Below are 22,641 nucleotides of genomic sequence, written 5' to 3'. Positions count from 1 at the left end.
AAGCTGAAGCCAGTAACACCCAGAAAGCAATACTAACTAGCTATTAAATTGCATTCTTCGAAAGTCCCCGGTCTAGCTCTTTTTGCATAACCTGTGTTACACTTTCTGCCATTGCCAAACCCTCTCTCTCAGACATTTCTGCCTAAAGAATTAACCTTTATGTTTTGAATCACTACTCACAAAAAACACGTGTTGGTTACAAACTATCAAATCCAAATACTAAATTTAATATTGGGGTGCTGGTAGCTAACAAAATAACTTGTGGAGACAAGGCATTGGTTTCTGAATAGCTGATTTTAATGGTCATATGACTAGTTCCAAACGCATCCAGTCATGCCCATATTCAAAAGGGTAAACCTTAAGGTAACCACACTTGCCATGAAAGTGTTGCATTTACTTATCCATGTTCACCATAATGAGAAATGATTTTTATTTTTCTAAACCAACTGAAAAAGTCCAGGTCAACTGACTCTACAGATGAAATGAAGTAAAACATGGCTTCCTCCTCCCCCAAATGACTGCAAAAGAAAACCCACTTCTGTTCTTTAAGTGAATTGTGCTTGATGAATGACACAAATACATGTTTAGAGACAATAGTGTTTCACATTTTCAAGGCTGTTTACCATGGTCTGGGAAGAGCCTAGGTAATTGCCTATAAAGAAAGGACCATTTTTGTTAACTCTTGTCCTTATTAATTAATATGTGAATCTTGATCAGTACTTCATTAACTAGAACGCTTCCATTAAAAAACTGCAGTTTATGTATATTTAAGGGTTTATTTGGGAATACAATTTCTAATAATTCCCTATAAAAGACCTTAAATGACAGTAAAAAGAAATTAGTATTTAATAACTGACATACAGGAAGCAATTTAAATAATTTATCTTTCCCAAAGAACTTACAACATTTTTGCTCCTCCTGAATGTAGTAAGGGTTTCCTTTTGAAACCATCTTCTTGATTCTTCCAATTGCTTGTTCCACTACCATGAATTTCATTTGTTTTAAGTTAGGTTGGATAGTATAAAATTGAGTCCTAATGGCTATATAATCCCCGTAAAGCTATTAGCAATAGGGTAATAGTCAGACACATTTCAGCAAGTGCCATTCTAGAGAGATGATGTACCACAGCTATATAAAAGATGGTGGGTCCACAGTTTTAGTGTGGGGCTTGTGGAAATGGATTCTAAAGTCATATTTTTACATATATGGTGGAGAAAAAAAACCCCTCAAAGCTGCCAATTTAAATGTCAATAAGATTCAGTCACGCTACAGTAAGAGCACTGCGATGATATTTGTAAATTTTTTTTTAACTTTCAATTTTCAATTTTGCCAAATTCAAAAATCCATAAAACTGAGCAAATGAGCATGATGCTAACAACCAGTGACTCCAGGTGAAAGTTCTATAATGTTCACTGTACTATTACTTTTAACTTTCCTGTAAATTTGCAAATATTCAAAATAAAAAAATGACAAATGTCTATAGTATTCAAGATACAATGAATGAAGTTAAAGAAACACAAGACATAGACACAAAGTATGTCACTGAAAATCACTGGTTTTAGAGTAAAAAAAAAAAGGCCCAACTTACAGGTAAAATCTTTCTTCTAAAAGAGAGCATGGGAGGGACATGTGACGTGCATTCAAAGAACAAATTGGTTTAGAAGCCAACAGAGACAGAACACCATGCATATAATGTCCTCACTGACATCACCTCTTGAATTTTCAAAGTGGGTATGTTTTTCTTGGTTCAACATTGGCTGCCCTGTTAAATCATGCAAACCATAGCAATCCACTGACATGCACATTTACAAATGATTAAGTTTCCAAAAGTGTGAAACTTTCATTCAGGAGAGTCAGTATAACAAATCACTCTATAAAATAAAAACATTTCCTAACTCTGAGGAATAAAATGTTTTACCAGTTGAATGCCTGAAAACTGTCTGATATTATGTATTTCCCATATACTATTTAAGTTGTCTAAGTTTTAAAGTACATGGATTTGATTCTTGTTTGAAGTTTCAGCTAAATGATAAAGCTTCTCATTTCCTATTAGATCGATGGCTGAATGGTATCAGCTTAGCAAAAGAGCAAGTTGGTTTTTTTTTTTTAATCTTCATTTACTTTGAGATTTGAGACAGTACAATAGCAACCGCAAATCTGTCTTTTAGTGAAAAATAGAGTAAAAACCATATGCTGAGAATAATATCAATACTGAGACAGTCCGCCCCAAACCTAATGTTCCCTTTAGGATACCCAGGCCTTCAAGCATGCCAGGTGGTACAACAGCACACCTTTCCCCTCCTCATAGGTTCCGAGAGAGAAGGGAACTTAAAACGCAAGAGCTAACGAATAATGAACGGGCAGGTAACATGAAGAAGCAAGACAACGGGAAGCCAGTTCCTTTCAAAAGGCGACAGAGGTGACAGTCGGATGCAAGAGCCTGGAGGATGGACACAAGCAGACCCAAAGAGCAACAGGCTTAATTTCTGGGGATAGTACCGATTGCTGCATCATAGGCCTCAGAGATGGTCTACATATGACTCCTCCTCCCTCTGCCGCACTTACACTTCTCCCTTTCTGTCTTAGCTCTCCACACCAATTACTGCCAACCGGATCACAAAGGAGAACTGAGGCTGTAATATGGGACACTAGGAATATGGGGCACTATGAAAACAAGTTTATGTACAGCTTGATAGCAGGGTCTAGGGAGATTGGAGGAGGAGAAGCGAGACATATTTGAAAAAACTTGAGTATTACTCTCTGTAGACACTATAATAATCAAAGATACCTTAACTTCGTAAATAACCTAAGACGATTCATAGAATCAACTAAACTATAAGGTCTTTTTTTGGCGGGGTGGGGGGGGGAGCTTTTAAAAACATATGTACATTGTTAAAAGCATAAATGGGAAATATTCACATTCAGTCAAGCCCGTTTTTGCAAGTTCCCTGAGATGGCATATAGAGATACACAACACAATGCAATGTTACAGCAGAAACTCAGTCATTTACAAAGATCATTTAGAATAAAGTCAAATTTCTCTTTCAACAAATGTGGTCTACAAGATAAATTACAACCGGACTGTTGGCTGTTGCTATAAATCTATTCAAATCAGGAAAAACCATCATATTTAAAGCTCTCCAAGTAATTTTGGCACAGGTCAAACCTTCGGGTTTTGTTCAGTCCCTGAGTTCTTTTAACAGGATAACTTGCGTTCAACCTCTTCCCCAGCCACCCAGCCCACTCCCCCGCACAACGCCCTGCAACCTGCCCTACAGTCTCACTAACTCTAAGTCAAGCCCGAAGGCTACAACCTTTCTAACCGACCTGCTCTGCAGAAACCATAGAGCTTCTCTGGCTTGAAGGGTTATAGGTGGAAGAATCAAATGGGGTACATCTCATGCCTCCTAATTATTTCTAAAACTGCCTCCAAGGGTCAGTGTTTTAATGTCTCCAGGGCCTTATGCCTCAGATGCTCATCCAAACACTGGATGGCAAAGAGGTCGATGTCCGTGTCGAACTTGTTGGCGAACAAGTGGTGCACGCGCAACATCCAGTTCAAGTCACCCGCTCCGAAAACGCACACGGAGCGCACGTGGACGCCGCTGCACGGCGGGTAGGGGGCGCCCTTGGAAATGTCACCTTCAAAGTACTGCCACTTGACAAACCTGGCAATTGCGTGCATGTCGGACATATCGTACTTATGGCTTAAGGACAGTGACCCTGGGACTTCGGGGATCCTCTGAATAGTGGCCCAGAGATACTCGTCCGGGCTGTATGTGTCTTTTGCCCACTCCATAAACTTTTGTATTTTTTCATTCTCGAGCACATACTCCACATACCTCCTACTGACCACAAAATAGGCACTGCCTGAAAACAGAGGTGTTTCAAGAGGAGGATGTATTTTGTCGGTCCCCATGTTTGTCAACTTTCCATTCACGACTGCATAATGCTTTTTCCACCTTTCTTTTTTATTGGATGGCATTCTCTCCGTTTCTAGGTTATTCTCGCCCATCAACGACTTGAGCTTCCTGACAACTTCCAGGTTGGTTTTAATAGGAAAATCCATGCCGCAGAGATTTATCAAGTACTTCCAGTCTGCGTTCATTCGGTAGAGGTCCTGCATGCAGTTGAGGTCAGCCTGAACCCGGCTCCAAGATGCATACACAACACTCTCTAGCTGACTGGCCACAAAGACATTACTGAAACAGGATGCAACGCCAGTCACCGCGGCCAAAAAGGATTCCTCTGATTTTGTATCCACGTGAATGCAATAGAAATTCTGAGGCATATAAATGGCCCTCAGGAGCCTGTCAAGCATTTCAATTTTGTGATGAACCACTAGAGAATATGCTATTGGAAACTCTGCCTCTTCTTTACTAAGGGGTTCTACAATATACTTGCGCTTCTTGATGAAAGCAGCACAATCACTGGTCATGTTTATGTAGTCATAGTTTGTCCATCGAGGGCGATTTCTAAATTTCACTGTTAGAATCTCAAGCTTTACCTTTTGGATTTCATCTACATCACCCTGTAGAACTTTGGTACAATTAATATTACTACTAGGATTCTCTTCAAGCAGCTCCAAATGTCCAACATTTACAAATTCAGGCTTGTGATGAATTCTTAAAACAGAGAAGGTGACCAGGGAAAAAACAAGAAGGAAGAAGTAGTATTTAGTGGGATAAGAAAAAAGTTTCCTCCTCCGCAACTTCCTCAGCATTTCAACAACAATTGGGGACTTGGCTTTATTAAGGGCAGTCTTCCAGGCTTCAAGCAGTAATGATTTCCCCTCCGTAGTGGCCTGGAGATTTGTCAGTTTGCATTTATCAGAAATGCAAAGGCATCTTGAAATGGAGGGCAGCACTAAAAGAAAAATAGAAAGGATACATACATATATATATATATTTAAAAAATACAGTATTTCATGACATCTTCTCAGGTTCAAAAACTGTTCTCTTTGCTGAGGTCAGATGTTTAAGACAAAAACAAAGTGGGTCAATCAGAGGAAAGGAAGTAGTGTTATAGGATACACATCATCTCTGGTATCAATGCCAGATTGTCTTTTTAAAAAAGCTGAGTACAAGGATATGCTAGAATATCCTACAATCAACATTTTACCTCTCAGGTACATTGAGGTGCAAAACACAGTTGAAGACCTAGGCTATAGTTATTGAATTCTCCATAGCTGGTGAGTTTTTGATCCTGTGCCAGTGCTAATTAGCACCCCTTGCCTTGAAATCATTACTAATCTGGGCTCCTCCTGACACATCCATTAATGTCCATCAGTTGGTGTCAGCAGCCCCAAGTATTTGAAGAGATCAGATCCACTCTGCTCTTTACCAATTTAGGAGTGGGAGTACACTTAAGGAGACATTCAGAAATGGCTGTGGCTTCTAAGAATCTTTGAAGGAAAAGCGGGTCAACGGGATTTTCAAACTGGAACAGAAAGGCTCAGGTGAAACCAGGTCAGATTTGGAACTGTTTTGGGTTGACCTCACTTTGTTCAGTTCCATACCAGGCACCACAGGAAGAGAAGACATACATAATCCAAAATAGAGAAACAGCCTAGCTGAAAAACAACACTTGTATGCAAACTGTAACTTATGAAAGACCCTTTGTCTATATTCAAATTCCAGGAACCTAACCCACTTTTATTATGTAAAATGTTTACAAATATACAGATATTGTTTTGTTTTCAAAAGTCAATTTTATTACTCGGCAATTGGTTCTAACAAAGAAAGTCAAAACTATCAATTGTCTCAAAACCAGATTTATAGAGATCTGAAAAGTTTTTAACACCAGAATTAGCACTAGAACTTTTAAATATTTAATTAGGAAACAAATTGTGAATATTAATAATACAAATAAAAATAAATAACTGACCATCATTTGTACAGAGTAATGTTACAAAAAGTAGTTAGACTTTTTACCATTTAAATCAAGAAAAGTCAGGATCATTTAGTGCTCTGATTCCAGGTAACATCCTCTGCCCATGTAGAGTGCTTCTTATGCAGTCAGGTTTCTTAAATGTACCAGGCATCCAGCAATGCTGTTATGTCTCATGAGTCTTTTTTAAAAAAAACACGTGAAACAAAAAGAAAAATTTGTGAAGGGATATATATGCCCACGTAAGTATACACACACACTCAGAAAGCATACTGGTAAACTAATTCGACATATTCACTTTTTTCTTCAAAATGATGGCTGGTAATATCCATTTTTTTCTTCAAAATGATGGCTCGTTGATTTCTCTTTTAAAACCTTCTCTCCAGTCTTTTTTTTTTTTAGGCTATGTTTGTGGACTGCTAAAGGTTTGAAGACATCCCACAATTTAGGTTGAACTTTTTCAGAGAAAACTCTAGGAGCATTTCCCAACATGTGTGCCAAGGAACAGTTTAATGGTCCTATATGATTGGAAAATCCAACATATCCTATGCGGCTGTGAGGATTCCCAGTGCTCACTGGCCCGTTAAAGACAATCCTGCAGTTGAATTAGCTGCTTATCTCATCTTCCTCCAACCATGTTGTCTACCACCCCACTCCAAACCTCTACTGGAAAGCAAACATTGGAAGATTCTGCTAAAATACTTATACATCTGAACTATTAACACATCAGATCCCTAAACAAAGTTATACCCTTAAGCAGTCTCTGCTTAAGGCATTTAAGAAAATCTCTGACTAATCATTATTAGTCAGCTTCTAAGCTAACTGAACAGAGACTTAAGTTGCCTCATGCAATAAAGAACACGGATTTACAAAATTAACCCGAGAAGGTCCATAACAACAATAAACCCTGGGCTGGGCAGGGGCAGAGGTCTGATTTCTAAAGTTGATGCATTATAAAATGCCCACTTTCAACAACAACAAATAATTACAGGGCACGTAGAGAAACACAAGTCTGGCCCATACACAGAAAAAGGGGTTCAATAAAAACTGTCCCGGAGGAAACCCAAGCACTGGACTTAACTACACAAAGACTTTCAGTCAGTTATTATAAGTATGTTCAAAGAACTAAATCAAACCATGAGAAAGATATTTAACCAAATTGAGAATTTCAATAAAGAAATAGAAATTATAAAAAAGAACCAACAGAACTGATTGTATTGAAAGTACAATAACTGAATTGAAAAACTGACTAGAGGGGCTCAACAGCAGGTATGCACTGACAGTAGAAGGAATCAATGGAACTGAAGAAAGGTCAAGAGAGAGTATCCAGTCTGAGGTACAAAAGGAAAAGAGAATTAAGAAAGATGACAGAGGCTCAGAGACCTGTGAGAAACCATTAAGCACATCAACAAATGCATAACAGGAGTGTCAGAAAGAAAGTGGAGGAAAGGGTGGGAGAGAAGGGTGAAAGAGGGGGCTGCAGTCACGAGCATGGGGGAGGGGGTGAAGAAAAAAATTGAATAATGGCTGAAAACTTCCCAAATTTGACTTTATTTTGTTTACTGAAGTACAGTTGACTTACAATATTAGTTTCAGGTGTACAACATAGTGATTCAATACTTTATATATTATACTCCATTTCAAGTAATTGCCAAATAATGGCTTTATTTCCCTGTGCTGTACAATATATCTTTGTTGCTTATTTTATATATAATAGTTTGTGTCTCTTAATCCCATACACCTATTTTGCTCCTCCTCCCCTGCCCTCTCCCAACTGGTAATCACTAGTTTGTTCTCTGTATCTGTGAGGCTTGTTAATATATATTCATTTGTTTTATTTTTTAGATTCCACATATAACTAATAACAGAGTATTGTCTTTCTCTGTATGACTTATTTCATTAAGCATAATACTCTCTAGGTCCATCCACACTGTTGCAAATGGCAGAATTTCATTTTTTACGGCTGAGTAATATTCCAGCGACGGGCAATTTAGTTTGTGTCCATATCTTGGCTATTGTAAGTAACATTACTATGAACACTGGGGTACATGTATCTTTTCCAATTAGCGTTTTCATTTTCTTCTTATATCCAGCAGTAGAACTGCTGAATCATATGGTAGTTCTATTTTAAGTTTTTTGAGGAACCTCCATACTGTTTTCCATAGTGGCTGCACCAATTTACATTCCCACCAATAGTGTACTAGGGTTCCCTTTTCTCCACATCCTCATCAACATTTGTTATTTGTAGACTTTTGATGACAGCCATCTGACAGGTGTGAGGTGATATCTCATTGTGGTTTTGATTTGCATTTCCCTGATGATTAGAGACGAGCATTATTTTCATATGGCTGTTGGCCATCTGTATATCTACTTTGGAAAAATGTCTAATCATGTCTTGTGCCCATTTTTTGATTGGGTTGTTTGTTTTTATATTGAGTTGTATGAACTGTTTACATATTTTAGATAATAATCCCTTATTAGTCATATCATCTGCAAATATTTTCTCCCATTCAGTAGGTTGTCTTTTTGTCTTGTCCAGTGGTTTCCTTTGCTGTGCAAAGAGCTTTTAAGTTTAAAATTAGGTCCCATTGTTTATTTTTGCTTTTATTTCTTTTGCCTTAGGAGACAGTTCCCAAAAACTGTTGCTATAATTTATGTCAAAGAGCATTCTACCCATGTTCTCTTCTAGGAGTTTTATGGTTTCAGGTCTTATATTTAGGTCTTTAATCTGTTTTGAGTTTGTTTTTGTATATGGTGTGAAGAAATGTTCTTCTAATCTTGTTCTTCTATATATAGCTATCCAGTTTTCCCAACAACAATTACTGAAGAGACTGTCTCTTCTCCACTGTAAATTCTTGCCTCCTTTGTCACAGACTAATTAACCATAAGTGTGTAGGTTTATTTCCAGGCTCTCTATTCTGTTCCATTGATCTATGTGTCTGTTTTTGTGCCTGTACCACACTGTTTTGAATGCTATAGCTTTATAGTATGTTCTGAAGTCACGAAGGTGATATCTCTAGAAAAAATTTGAATAATGGCTGAAACTTCCCAAATTTGACTTTAAAAAATTAATCTGAATATCCAAGAGACTCAATGAGCTCCAAGTATGCAAAATGGGACAATCACTTTGGCAGACACTTTGGCAGTTTCTTACAAAGCTAAATATAGGCTAATTATTCAACCCAGTAATCACACTCTTAGCTATTTGCCCAAACTGAACATGTATGTACACACAAAAACAAGCATATGAATGTTTACAGCAGCTTTATTCATAACTGCCAAAAACTGGAAGCAATCAAGATGTCCTTCAATAGGTGAATGAATAAACAATTTGTGGTACATCTATAAAATGGAATATTATTCGGTGATTTTTCAAAAAATCAGCTACCAATCTATTAAAAGACATGGAGGAAGCTTAAACGCATACTGCAAAGTGACAGAAGCCAATGTGAAAAGGTTACACACTGTATGAGTCCAAAGATATAATAGTCTGGAAAAGGCAAAACTATAAGGACAATAAAAGTTCAGGATTTACTAGGGATTTGAAGGAAAGAAGGAACAGATGAATAGGTACAGAACAGGGCATTTTTAGGGTGATGAAACTATTCTATAGGATACTGTTAACAGTGGTTAAAGGATACTATGCATTTGTCCAAACCCAAAGAATTTTACAACACAAAGACTGACCCCTCTTAATTATAATTAATAATGTATCAATACTGTTTCATCACTTGTAACAAATGTACCACACTTGTGCAAGACACTAATAATAGGGAAAACAATGTGAGCAGGTTTATGAGAACTCTGTACTCTCCGTGTAATTTTCCTGTAAACTCAAAACTGCTCTAAAAAATAATCTATTAAAATTGAAAAAAAAAATTAATCTGTACATTCAGGAAGCTCTGTGACTTCCAAAGATGATAAACTCAAATAAATTCACATCTAGATGCTTCTTAAACTGTTGAAAGACAACTTGAAAATAACAAGAGAAAAGTGATTATACAAGGGGTCCTCAAAATTAAAAGCTTCAAATCAGAAACAATGGAGACCAGAAGGTAATGAATAACATATTCAATGGACAGAAATAAAAAAGATTCAACCAAGAATTCTATAATCAGCAAAATAGTTGTTCAAAAACAATGAGAAATTAAGACATTTCTGGATAAATGAAAACTAAGAGAATTCATCACTAGCAGACCTGCCCAAAAGAAATACTAAATAGAGTCCTTCAGAATGAAAAGAAAGGATACTAGACAGTAACTCAAATCCACATGAAGAAATAAAAAGCATCTATAAAAATATATACACAGGAAATGTAATTTTCTATGAACAGTTTTCCCATCCGATTTAAAAGATAACTACATAAAGTAGTAATTATAACACTGTATTGATAGGATTATAATGTATAAAGATGTGATTTATATATTAATAATAGTATAAAGGAGGGAAGGGGAACAGAGCTATATTGGAGCGAAGTTTTTGAATGCTATTGAAATTAAGTTGGTATTAATCTAAAGTAGAATATTTTAAGTTAAGAAGGTTCATTTTTCTGTAATTCCAAGGGTAATCACTTTAAAAAAAGCTCAAAAACATACAGTAAAGGAAACATCAAGGGAATTAAAATAGTACACAGGAAAATATCTAACACATAAGAATACAGCAATTGAGAAAGAGAGGAACAAAAAAGACATAAGACACACAAATAACAAAATAGCAAATGTAAATCCTACCTTATCTGTAATTATAATAAATATAAATGGACTAAGACCTCCAATCAAAAGGCAGAGATTGGCAAAATAGATTTTTTCTAAAAATGATCCAACTATATGTCTACAAGAGACATGGTTTAGATTGAGAGACACAACTAGGTTTAAGTAAAAGAATGTAAACAGATATACTACACAAATAAATACAAAAAAAAGAGCTAGAGTAATCATACTAATCTGATGAAACAGACTTAAAGACAAAAACTATTAGACAAAGAAGAACATTTTATAATTATAAAATGAATAAAAAGGAGGTCAACAAGGAAACAGAAGACTTGACCAACACTATAGACCAACTAGACCTAACAGACATCTATAGAACACCTTCACCGAACAGCAAAACACACATCCTCCTCAAGGACACATGGAACATTCTCCAAGATGGGCCATATGCTAGACTATCAAACAAACCTTATTAAATTTAAAAAGACTGAAATGATGGAACATATGTCCTTCACTACAAAAGAATGAAATTAGAAGTCAACAACAGAAGAAAATTTGAGAAATTCACAAATATGTGAAAATTAAACTATACACTCCTAAATAACCAATGGGTCAAAGAAGAAATCACTAGGCAAATCAGAAACTACTGATATAAATGACATGAAAACAAAAACAAAAAAACTTATAGGATGCAGCAAAAGCAGTGTTCAAGAGGAATGTATATCTATAAACACCTATATTTTTAAAATATCAACCTTACATACCAACCTTACATAAATAGAAAGGATTATAAGGGAATACTATGAAAAGTCATCATCCAATAACATTAGATAATCTGGATAAATGGACAAATTCTTAGACAGAGAAACACAAACTACAGAACGTGATTCAAGAGGAAATAGAAAATCTGAACAGAGCTGTAATGACAATTACCAAAAACCCTCCCACAAAAAAAAGCCCAGGCCCAGGTGACTTCACTGGTGAATTTTACAACGTTTAAAGAAGAATTAAATAAAAATCCTTCCAAAACTTTTATTAAAAAAATGGAATAGGAGTGAACATTTCCCAACTCACTCTATGATGCCAGTAATCGATTACCCTGATAACGAAAGCAGATGACATCACAAGAAAACTATAGATCAGTATCACTTATAGACACAAAAATACTCAACACAATACCAGCAAACCAAATCCAGCAACATACAAAGGATTAGATGCCAGGACCACGTGGGTTTTAATCCAGGAATGTAAAATTGGTTTAACACGGAAACGTCAATGTAACACACCCTATTAATAGAATAAATGACAATTACTCCATAATCAGAATAGACACAGAAAAAAGCATTTGACAGAATCAACACCACTTCATGATAGAAACAGTAAAATAAACTAGGAATAAAAAGGAATTCCCTCAACCTGATAAGCCATCTATGAAAAATGGACAGCTAACAGCACATCTTAATGGTAAACAACTAGAGTCTCCGCCCCTAAGATCAGGAACAAGAAAAGGATGTCCACTCTTGTTACTTTTATTACATTTTACTGGAGGATCTAGGAAAAGCAATTAGGGAAGAAAAAGAAATAAAAGCCATCAAGTTTAAAATGAAAGAATTAACACTATCTCTATTTGTAAGTGACATAATCTTGTTTATAGAAAACCCTAAGAAAAACACACACAAAAATTAGAATGAATTTAACAAGTTTGGAAGATTCAAGATCATTATACAAAAATGCAGTTGTATTTCCATATATTAGCAATAAAGAATCCAAAAATAAAAAGTAATTCAATTTATAATAGCATCCAAAAGAATAAAATAGCTGAAAGAAACAATTCAACAGAAGAAGTATAAGACTTGACTGTTGAAAACATTTCGTTGAAAAAATTTAAGACAATGGAAAGACATTCTACATTCATAACTTAAGACTCGATATTGTAAAGATGGCAATACACCCAATAATTAACCAATAATTTTCCTATCAAACTTCAGTTGTCTTTTTTTTAGCAAAAATTGACAAGCTGATCCTAAAATTCATGTGGAGAGTCAGGGGACCCAGGATAGACAAAACAGTCTTGAAAAAGACCATAGTTGGAAGACTCACATTTCCCAATTCCAAAATTTACTATAAATGCTATGGTAGGAGAAATGGTATGGTACTGGTACAAGAAGACATACAGAACAATGGAATAGAATCCAAGAAATAAACTCTTACATTTACAGTCAACTGATTTTTGATATGGGTACCAAGAAAATTCAATGAGGAAAGAACAGTGTTTTAAGTAAATGGTGTTGGTACAACTGGATATCCGCATCCAAAAGAATGAGGTTGTATCCCTATCTCACAGCATATACAAAATAGCATATGCCCCCAAAATGGATAAAATATCTAAATACAAGAGCTAAAACTATAAAACTAAAAAGAAGACAGGGGTAAATCTGCATGACCTGGAATTTGGCAATGGATTCTTATATATGACACCAAAAGCCCAAGCAATAAAAGAAAAAAAAATTGATTGACTAAATCATCAAAATTTTAAACTTTTGTGGTTCAAAGAACACCATCAAAAAAGTGAAAACAGGGCTTCCCTGGTGGCGCAGTGGTTGAGAGTCCACCTGCCGATGCAGGGGACACGGGTTCACGCCCTGGTCCAGGAAGATCCCACATGCCGCAGAGCGGCTAGGCCCGTGAGCCATGGCCGCTGAGCCTGCGCTCCGCAATGGGAGAGGCCACAACAGAGAGAGGCCCGTGTACAGTAAAAAAAAAAAAAAAAAAAAAAGAAAGAAAACACAGCCCACAGGATAAAAGAAAATGTTTTCAAATCATTTATTTGATAAATATCCAGAATACATAAAGAACTCTTACAACTCAACCAAAAAACAAAAGACTAGCACCTGTGGAGTTTTTTTTTGTTTCTTTTATTTATTTTTATTTTTGGCCGCATTGGGTCTTTGTTGCTGCACACGGGCTTTTCTCTAGTTGCGGCGAGTGGGGGCTATTCTTCGTTGTGGTGCACGGGCTTCTCATTGCAGTGGCTTCTCTCGTTGCAGAGCATGGGCTCTAGGCACGTGGGCTTCAGTAGTTGTGGCCTTCGGGCTCAGTAGTTGTGGAGCACAGGCTTAGTTGCTCCGTAGCATGTGGGATTTTCCCGAACCAGGGCTCGAGCCCGTGTGCCCTGCTTTGGCAGGATTCTTAACCACTGCACCACCAGGGAAGCCCATGTGGAGTTTTTTAAACAAGAAGTAGAAGAACTACCCTAAACAGATTTTTTTAAAGAATGTGAGTTCACAGTCACCCCAAAATTCATACCGAAAATACAAGTTCCTGACCAAAAACGTGGATCTCACCTCAAGAAACTGGCCAGAAACTTAGATCTCACCTCAAAAAAGCCTTGTCTTTACCATTCTCATCCACATCCTAAACATCCATCATGCTTTGAAAAATGCTTTTTAAAATGTAAAATCACTAGTCTCAGGTTTTAACACGATGGATAAGTGTCTGTAAAGTAGGTAAGCGTGTGAGAAAACAAGTCTATTTTATTAATAATGCTTTTGTTTTTGTGTATTTATCACCATGGAGAATAGAGAAGATACATTTCTTCCAATGATGTATCACTCAAAGTATTTAACTAGCCTAACTTCAAGATATAGAACATTCCCTTAAACAAAACTTGGCCAAGAGTTAGGAGAAGGTGAAGGGAAAATAAGATTTCATTAAGAAAGGGATTTCTATGTGGAAAAGTTTAAAGGGAGGCATAAATGTCCACATACTATATTATTTCAATGGAACTTCAGTCATCAAACATTACTTAGTTTAAGCACACACAAAGAATATTGAAAATATTAAAGAACAAATAACAGGGGACTTCCCTGGTGGTGCAGTGGTTAAAAATCCTCCTGCCAATTCAGAGGATAAGGGTTCGAGCCCTGGTCCGGAAAGATCCCACATACGGCAGAGCAACTAAGCCCATGCACCACAACTACTGAGCCTGTGTGTCACAATTACTGAAGCCCACGCACCTAGAGCTTGTGCTCCACAACAAGAGAAGCCACGGCAATGAGAAGCCAGCACCCCACAACAAAGAGTAGCCCCCACTCGCCGCAACTAGAGAAAGCCCGTGCCCAGCAATGAAGACCCAATGCAGCCAAAAATAAATAAATAAATGTATAAAATAAAAAAATAATAAAGTTTAAAAATGAATAACAAAAATATGGCAGAGGTTCATACCGCTGGGCCCAGTGTTCCTTCACCTTCAGATTTCACAAATCACATAGATTTCTTGAAGGATGTGGAGTGGGAAGAGTCAATGAGGCCAATGACTGAACAATAAGAACCATTCTAAATAACCAAAGCTCATGAATTCTGAGATAGCAAGAAAAATAAAAGTCCCAGATACATACCAAGGCTTCCTCACCCAGGACCTACTACTACAGGACTTGGCAACTGTCATCGTGAGTGCCCTGGAAAAGGTCCTTCACTGGAACACTGATGCCTTTCCTAAAAGAGGAGACAGTCAGACTAAGTGAACCCAAGGACAATAAATATCGAGATCTCAACTCCTTCCCTATTTCCAGCTGTCAGCTCCCAACACTTTGGGAGCCAAGCCAATGCAGGAGTTTATTGTCTAGGGAATCCAACCAGGACAAGTGAAAAAGACTTAATCATGCTGCTTACATTGGGAATGCCCCCCAAATGTTCAAGGAGACAGACTATGCACAGGGAAAAGAAAACTACTAATAATATCCTCAAAGAGATAAGAAAAGGTATTGTATACAATTAATCAATATGCAAGACAGACTGTATTATCTAAAAACAGGCAAAAAAATACTACCATACCATATGCTCTTCTGAAATGTGATCTTCCCACCCTTCAATCAAGAAGTGGTCAAAACTCCCTTCCCCCTGAATTTGGACAACCTTATGTTTACACTGACCAGTGTGGAGTTTGGCAGAAGTGATACTACGTGACCACCAAGATTAGGTCATATAAAACCACGTAGCTTCTACCTGGCTGTCTTGGAAAATGTGCTCTCCAGAAGCTCCCCGTCAGAGGGAAAGTTCACTTCTCATGTTGCAAGAAGCCACACAGAGAAGCCACACATTGGTACCCAAGTCAACAGTCCCAGCTGAACCCAGTCTTCAATTCATCCCAGCCCAGGTGCCAGCCATGTGAGTGAAGAAGCCACAGATGACTCCAGCCCCTAGTCAGTCAAGTCTTGACTGAATTCCTGACGCACAGAATGTGTGAGCAAAAAATAAAACAGCAATGTTTTATGTTACTATGTTTGGGGTGGTTTGCCTCACAACAATGATTAGAACAAACAAGAAACCACATAAACAGAACACCTGGCAAATAAAAAGCTCTTAAAACTTAATAACATGACAGCAAAAACTGAAAAACTCAATAGAAGCATTGGAAAATAAAGTTGAGAAAAACTCTCGAGAGGTTAAGCAAATAGGCAAACTAACTGATGGAAAATTAGAGAAAAAAATATAGTACTTTAGAGAACCAGACCAGGAGATCCACCATCCGAATTGTACCTCCAAAAAGAGAAAACAGAAAAAATGGAAGTAAATAATTAAATCAATTAAATAATTCAAGACTGTATTTCAAAACAAAGGGATGGTTTCCGGATTGAAAAGTCCCTTGGAATACCAACATGATGGGTGAAAACAGACCCACACCAAGACATACGTACTAATCATGAAATGTCAGAACACTGGTGAAAAGGTAAGAAGAGTTATCATGTAGGTTTCGGGGGGGGGGGGGGGATGGTGTAATAATCCACATGAAAAATATTCAGAAGCAAAATGTCTTCATACTTCATAAAAACTAACCAAGAAGCCAGATGATAATGGAGCAACGCCTCCAAAGTACTAAAAGAAACTGAATTCCAGATGAGAATTCTTAGAACCAGATGAACTACTAAGTAAATTAAGGATAAAATAAAAACATTTTACATATTAAGAAAGGCAAGGCTTCAAAATATTTACCATTATGCATCCTTTTTCAGGAAGCTACTGGAGGATGAGCTCCATCAAAACTAAAGTATAAACCAAGAAAGAGGAAAACATTAGAATCAGAAACTGTATCACAATACCAGAAGGAAGGAAAGGAAATACCAGCAGGACAGTAAAGGAACACCCTAGGGTGTGTGTGTAATAGGCCACAGACAAATATAGAAGATGGAAGTGGGTCAGAAGGCCCTGGAAGAGATGTCTTCAAGAAGACGAAATGGATGGAATAACTGATGGGAATCAGCATATTGAAAGCCAGTGTAAGCACCTGGCAGAGTTTGGGGTGAATCTGTAATAACTACACTGAAGAAAAGCAAATGAAGGGGGTTGAGGAAATAATTATTATTGACTCAAAAGAAATCAGAATCATGACATGACAAAATCAATCATAGTGTAATCCGTGGCTTAGCTTGGAAGAGCATCAGTATTAATAACTTAAACACTGTTTTCCACGAGATTCAATAACACTATATTAGGAGCACAGAGCAATGGCAGAGATGGGTGTTGAAACACAGGGGTTGTGCACTTTGACCAGCATCACATAACTGGCCATAAGGGGTGTTTAGAATTACATTGCTGTTCCAAGCAAAAGGCCTCTTTCTCATTTTATTCTTCCACCAAGTGCTCTTTGTATTCAACAGCTCAATGGTAAGGATCTGATCAAAAGCATACAGTAGAGGTAAAGACTACAACTAATGCAGGCTTGTTTGCACAGTGATAAATAGATGAGGAGATGCACGTAAGAGAAGTCCAAACACCATTGATCATCAGATCTAGATTTCAGCTTGGAATAAGTAAGAAACATCAGGAGACCTTACAACGTAAAAAAATAAGTGCTATAGCGGCATTTCAAATTTAAAATCTACTAGATATGACTAGCACGTGCCTCTGTATTTTATTTATTTATTTTTACATCTTTATTGGAGTGTAATTGCTTTACAATGTTGTGTTACTTTCTGCTGTATAACAAAGTAAATCAGCTATACATGTACATATATCCCCATATCCCCTCCCTCTTGCGCCTCCCTCCCACCCTCCCTATCCCACCCCTCTAGGTGGTCACAAAGCACCGGGCTGATCTCCCCATGCGATGCAGCTGCTTCCCACTAGCTATCTATTTTACATTTGGGAGTCTATATATGTCCATGCCACTCTCTCACTTCGTCCCAGCTTAGCCTCCCCCCACCCGACCCCGTGTCTTCAAGTCCATTCTCTACGTCTGCGTCTTTATTCCTGCCCTGCCCCTAGGTTCATCAGAACCATTTTTTTTTCGATTCCATATATATGCATTAGCATATGGTATTTGTTTTTCTCATTCTGACTTACTTCACTCTGTATGACAGACTCTAGATCCATCCACCTCACTACAACTAACTTGATTTCGTTTCTTTTTGCCTCCGTATTTTAAAATGAACCAAGTCCAAAATGATGATATTCATCTCAATCACACACTTACTAGTTTAATTTAGAAAACGATCACCATATAAAGAAGAAAATGAAACAAAATGTTTAAAGAAATGAGCTACATGTGGCTCAGGCTATCTTCTCCTTAATTTCTTTTTTAATAATAGAAAGGCAAAGCAGGAAGAGGGAGGGAGGGGGAATAATATATATTTTATTATAAATTAATATGACATAACATATTCAGAATTTGGAAGGAAAAGGATTTACCATATTTACATGACTATTCACATACATACGTACACACCTCTAAGAACAATCAGGATTTCCTCGTTCAGCCTCTAATTACACCTAAGACTCCTAGACAAAGAGATAGTGTCCATCAACACATGAATGGATGAAGATGTTGGGGACGGGGAGGGGGGTATACTACTCAGCCATAAAAACGAATGAAACCCTGCCATCAGCAACAACGTGGATGGACTTGGAGGGCATTACGCTAAGTGAAATAAGTCAGACAAAGAAAGACACATACTGTATGATATCACTTACATGTGGAATCTAAAAAATACAACAGGGGGTGGGAGGAGTTGGGAGATTGGAATTGACATATATACACTACTGATACTATGTATAAAATATAAATAACTAACGAGAACCTACTGTATAGCACAGGGAACTCTACTCGATGCTCTATGGTGACCTAAATGGGAAGGAAAGCCAAAAATGAGGGGATACGTGTAGCTGATTCACTTTGCTATACAGTAGAAACTAACACAACATTGTAAAGCAACTATACTCCAATAAAAATTAATTTAAAAAATAAACAAAAAATACAACAAACTAGTGAATATAACAAAAAAGAAACAAACTCACAGATATAGACAACAAACTAGTGGTTACCAGTGGGGAGAGGGATGAGGGGAGAGGCATTATAGGGGTAGGGATTAAGAGGTACAAACTATTATGTAAAAAGTAAGCTACAAGGATACATTGTACAACACAGGGAATATAGTCAATATTTTAAAATAACTATAAATGCAGCATAACCTTTAAAAACTGTGAATCACTATAATGTATACCTGTAACTTATATCACACCACGTCAACTATACTTCAATTAAAAATTAAATTTTAAAAAGTAAAAAAGGGACTTCCCTGTTGGTGCAGTGGTTAAGAGTCTGCCTGTCAACGCAAGGGACACAGGTTCAATCCCTGGTCTGGGAAGATCCCACATGCCGCACAGCAACTAAGCCCACGTGCCACAACTACTGAGCCTGAGCTCTAGAACCCGTGAGCCACAACTACTGAAGCCCCTGTGCCCAGAGCCCGTGCTCTGCAACAAGAGAAGCCACCGCAATGAGAAGCCCACGCACCGCAATGAAGAGTAGCCCCCGCTCACTGCAACTAGAGAAAGCCCACACACAGCAACAAAAACTGAATGCAGCCAAAAAAAATAAATTAAAAAAAAAAAAAGAGAGATAGGAAGGGCTCTGTACTGGTTAGCTTTGTTAACCTTTGTTAAGGTTAAAGCTGACAGATATAACTGTCAACTATAATAAAAGAAAGGAGAAGTTAAAAAGGTAAATTCTTTTCTTCAACAATTTCCACCAAAGTAATTCTGGTTTAAATCCAAATAAAACTACTATAGATAAGAATAATTCTCTCTACCTATTGCCTATTGTATCATTTTTTAAGTACTGGAAATATTCTTTCTTAAAAAAGTACACACTGGCCTTCCCTGGTGGTGCAGTGGTTAAGAATCCGCCTGCCAATGCAGGGGACACGGGTTCGAGCCCTGGGCCGGGAAGATCCCACACGCCGCGGAGCAACTAAGCCTGTGCGCCACAACTACTGAGCCTGAGCTCTAGAGCCCGTAAGCCACAACTACTGAGCCCGCAAGCCACAACAAGAGAAGCCACCGCAGTGGGAAGCCCATGCACCGCAATGAGGAGCAGCCCCCACTCGCCACAACTAGAGAAAGCCCAGGTGCAAAAACAAAGATCCAATGCAGCCAAAAATAATAAATTAAATAAATAAAAATTGTAAAAAAAAAAAAAAAAGTACACACACACACGTGTACACACCGTGTATGTGCACACATCTGTGTGCCTGCATAAACAAATAGCTGGATCGATAAATCAGGGTTCACAACCTATTGCCCTTCTGCAGCAGGAAGCATGGTCTAAGTTCAGTCGCTCTTTAGTTTCACTGAATACTCCTCCGGGGCTCAATTTCAGACTCTACAAGGACTACTGTTCTGTGGCCCAGAGGCTGAGACGAAAGGAAAATACTCACTATTATGGTTGATGCCAAGGCCATGCAAGTATCTCAGAGGATCATGACTCAAGCCACGGTGCCCAAATGCCACCCTGAAGCAGGCCAATGGAAGGAGTGGGAAGCAGGTAAGATCCCAAGGCAGAGGCCTTGCCAACCAGGGTGGGGTTCTTTCGGCCACCTGCGCCTCCATGGCCTCACGTCATCCAAGGGTGCCCGGTCTCTGTCTCCTGACAGCTGTGCCCTGACTGAAGGATGCTCTCTGCTGCCTAGCTGCTGTCTGTGACTCGCTGCGGTGAACCCCCTGGCTTCTCTGAGACCTCATGTTAAAGCGAACTCCTGAGACTCCACAATGCCTGCCTCTCCAGACTGGCCAGGAACAGCTCTTGGGGTCCCCATACCTCAGCACCAAACTCCACAGTTTAGGTCGTTGTCTCCCAGAATCCATCCCAGAGTTTCCCTGGGCTCCAGCCAAGGAAACATAGGCAACTGGGGACTTTCTATAACCAAACTGGACCATGTTTCCTATGCTCCCTTGGGAAAGGGCGCTTTCTACACCAACTAAAGCCAGATGGTGTGATGGAGGGAGAAGAGGGCCCATGTCTCACTTCTTCAGACCCCCATGTCCTACAGCCAGACACAGAATGCAGCACAGAGAATTGCTTGGTTATGTTTGTCGAAAGAAAGAAAGTCTCTCTCAAGTGAAGCCCACGTTCCTCTGCTAAAAATTGAACATCTATCCTCTCTCCCTTTTGAATGTCAGAGAAGGGTTCTGTCACCAGTTCTCTACACTTGCAGCAAGGGCTATCCTATTTTAGACAGTCTAACAAAAAGAACATGCTGTTTAAAGATGAAATTATAGTAAATGATTAAACCCCTCAAAGAACTGAGGAAATGGCACCAAACTTTTGAAAGCTAGAGGGACTGAGTGGTAACTGACTTGGAGATCTCAGAAAGCTGACCCTGAAGCAGGCAGAGGAGAAAGCTGCGAGGCAACTCAACTTACAGCACAGCTCCCCCTACCCCGCACCTCCCACCATCAGCCATCTGCTCCTCCTCAGAAGGCTCCAGAACTGGCAACACAACTCCTCTGGAAGCGGTGTGAAGTGGAGTTAAACTCCACTGAGTGAAATCTACTTAAAAGGCTGTTAAGACTCCCAGACCCCTATTCTTCATAACCCAGTAAATACCCTTCCAGGCCTCAGTGAAAAGCTCTGGAAAATGTGAAACAGAGGGTATCTGACCTGGAGGGTACAAGGCACAGCTGAGGGCAGGAGTACCAACCTGAAAACAAGGGAATTAAGTCACAGGTCCTCATTTCCAGAACACTGGCAGGCAGGCATATATATCCCCCAGGCTTCAGCCTCAGATAAGAAAGAACTACCCGATATCCAAGAAAAGCTCATGACACAAAAGAGATCAGAACAAACAGAAAAAACAGAGGAGAGTATCAGTTAACTATTTCTATATAATCAACCACAATTCCTGATGACTGAAAAGAACAACAATTTATTATTTCTCACTACTTTTAGAATTGGTTGGGCAGTCCTTCTGGCTTTACCTGGGCTCACCTAGGCAGCTGCATGCATTTGGAGGACTGTCTGGGTTGGAGGGTTCCATACAGATTGTTCCCATCTGCACATGGTACTGGATGCTAGCTGGGGTGCCTCTCACCATCTGCTAGTCTGGACAAGATTCCTTACTTGGCAGCTGCATGGCAGCATACCAAGAGAACACAGCAGCTCCAAAGCCTCATAAGGGCTAAGCTCCAGAATATACACAACATCACTTCTGTCACCTTCTATTAGTCAGAGAAAGTCACCAGGCCAGCCATGATTCCAGAGGAAGTAAGGTTCTACTTCTGGATAGGAAGACAAGCAAAATCAATTGCAAGGGGGCAGGGATACTGCAATGGGAGGAATCTGTATCCATTAAATATTCTGTCACATGGGGAAATTAAGATCAAGAGATGAAAATTGCAACAACAAAATCCTAGTGCTATTATCGGCAAAGGCATAAGAGAAACTAGTGCAGCCATGAAACAAGAACAAGAGACTATGAAAAAGGAACAGAGAATAAAAATGAGCTCTTAGGGAGAGGGGCAGAGTCAAGAGGGCAGAGTAGGAGGACGTGGAGTTCACATCTCCTCATAAGTATGACAGGGGTGCGTCGGAGCGCCTGCTGGACACTGGAGGAGGACCTCAGACACTTAGGGGTACAGGAGGGGTCCCGGCACAGCCAGGTGGGACAAGGGAGGGAAGAGGGGGGAGGATGGGTGGAGACGGGATGGGGCCGGTGACCTGGGGTTGGATGGGAGGAGGAGAGGTTCCCACACTCAGGGGGACCCACTC

At 38.8% G+C, this 22,641-nt stretch overlaps 1 protein-coding gene across 2 annotated transcripts in view; it reads right to left on the bottom strand.

Moving 5' to 3' along the window:
* GCNT1 (glucosaminyl (N-acetyl) transferase 1) overlaps positions 1-22,641 on the bottom strand; it is a 177,809-nt gene that overhangs the window by 116,829 nt on the left and 38,339 nt on the right. Inside the window, exons 3-4 of one of the 2 annotated variants that reach the window (XM_029201651.1) lie at positions 5,934-6,070; positions 3,071-4,866 (exon numbers count right to left, since the gene is read on the bottom strand). The exons of the other annotated variant lie outside the window; for it this stretch is intronic. Of the exons in view, the coding sequence (XP_029057484.1) occupies positions 3,437-4,866; positions 5,934-5,961 (1,458 nt within the window). The 5' untranslated portion in view covers positions 5,962-6,070 and the 3' untranslated portion in view covers positions 3,071-3,436. Of the gene's footprint in view, positions 1-3,070; positions 4,867-5,933; positions 6,071-22,641 lie in introns of those variants that run through there. 2 annotated transcript variants of the gene reach the window in all.

The sequence above is a fragment of the Monodon monoceros genome, unplaced genomic scaffold (assembly GCF_005190385.1).
Source record: "Monodon monoceros isolate NGI ecotype Baffin Bay Population unplaced genomic scaffold, NGI_Narwhal_1 Super_Scaffold_5, whole genome shotgun sequence".
NCBI classification, from domain to species: Eukaryota; Metazoa; Chordata; class Mammalia; order Artiodactyla; family Monodontidae; genus Monodon; species Monodon monoceros.
This window is presented reverse-complemented; position numbering and strand designations above follow the sequence as displayed.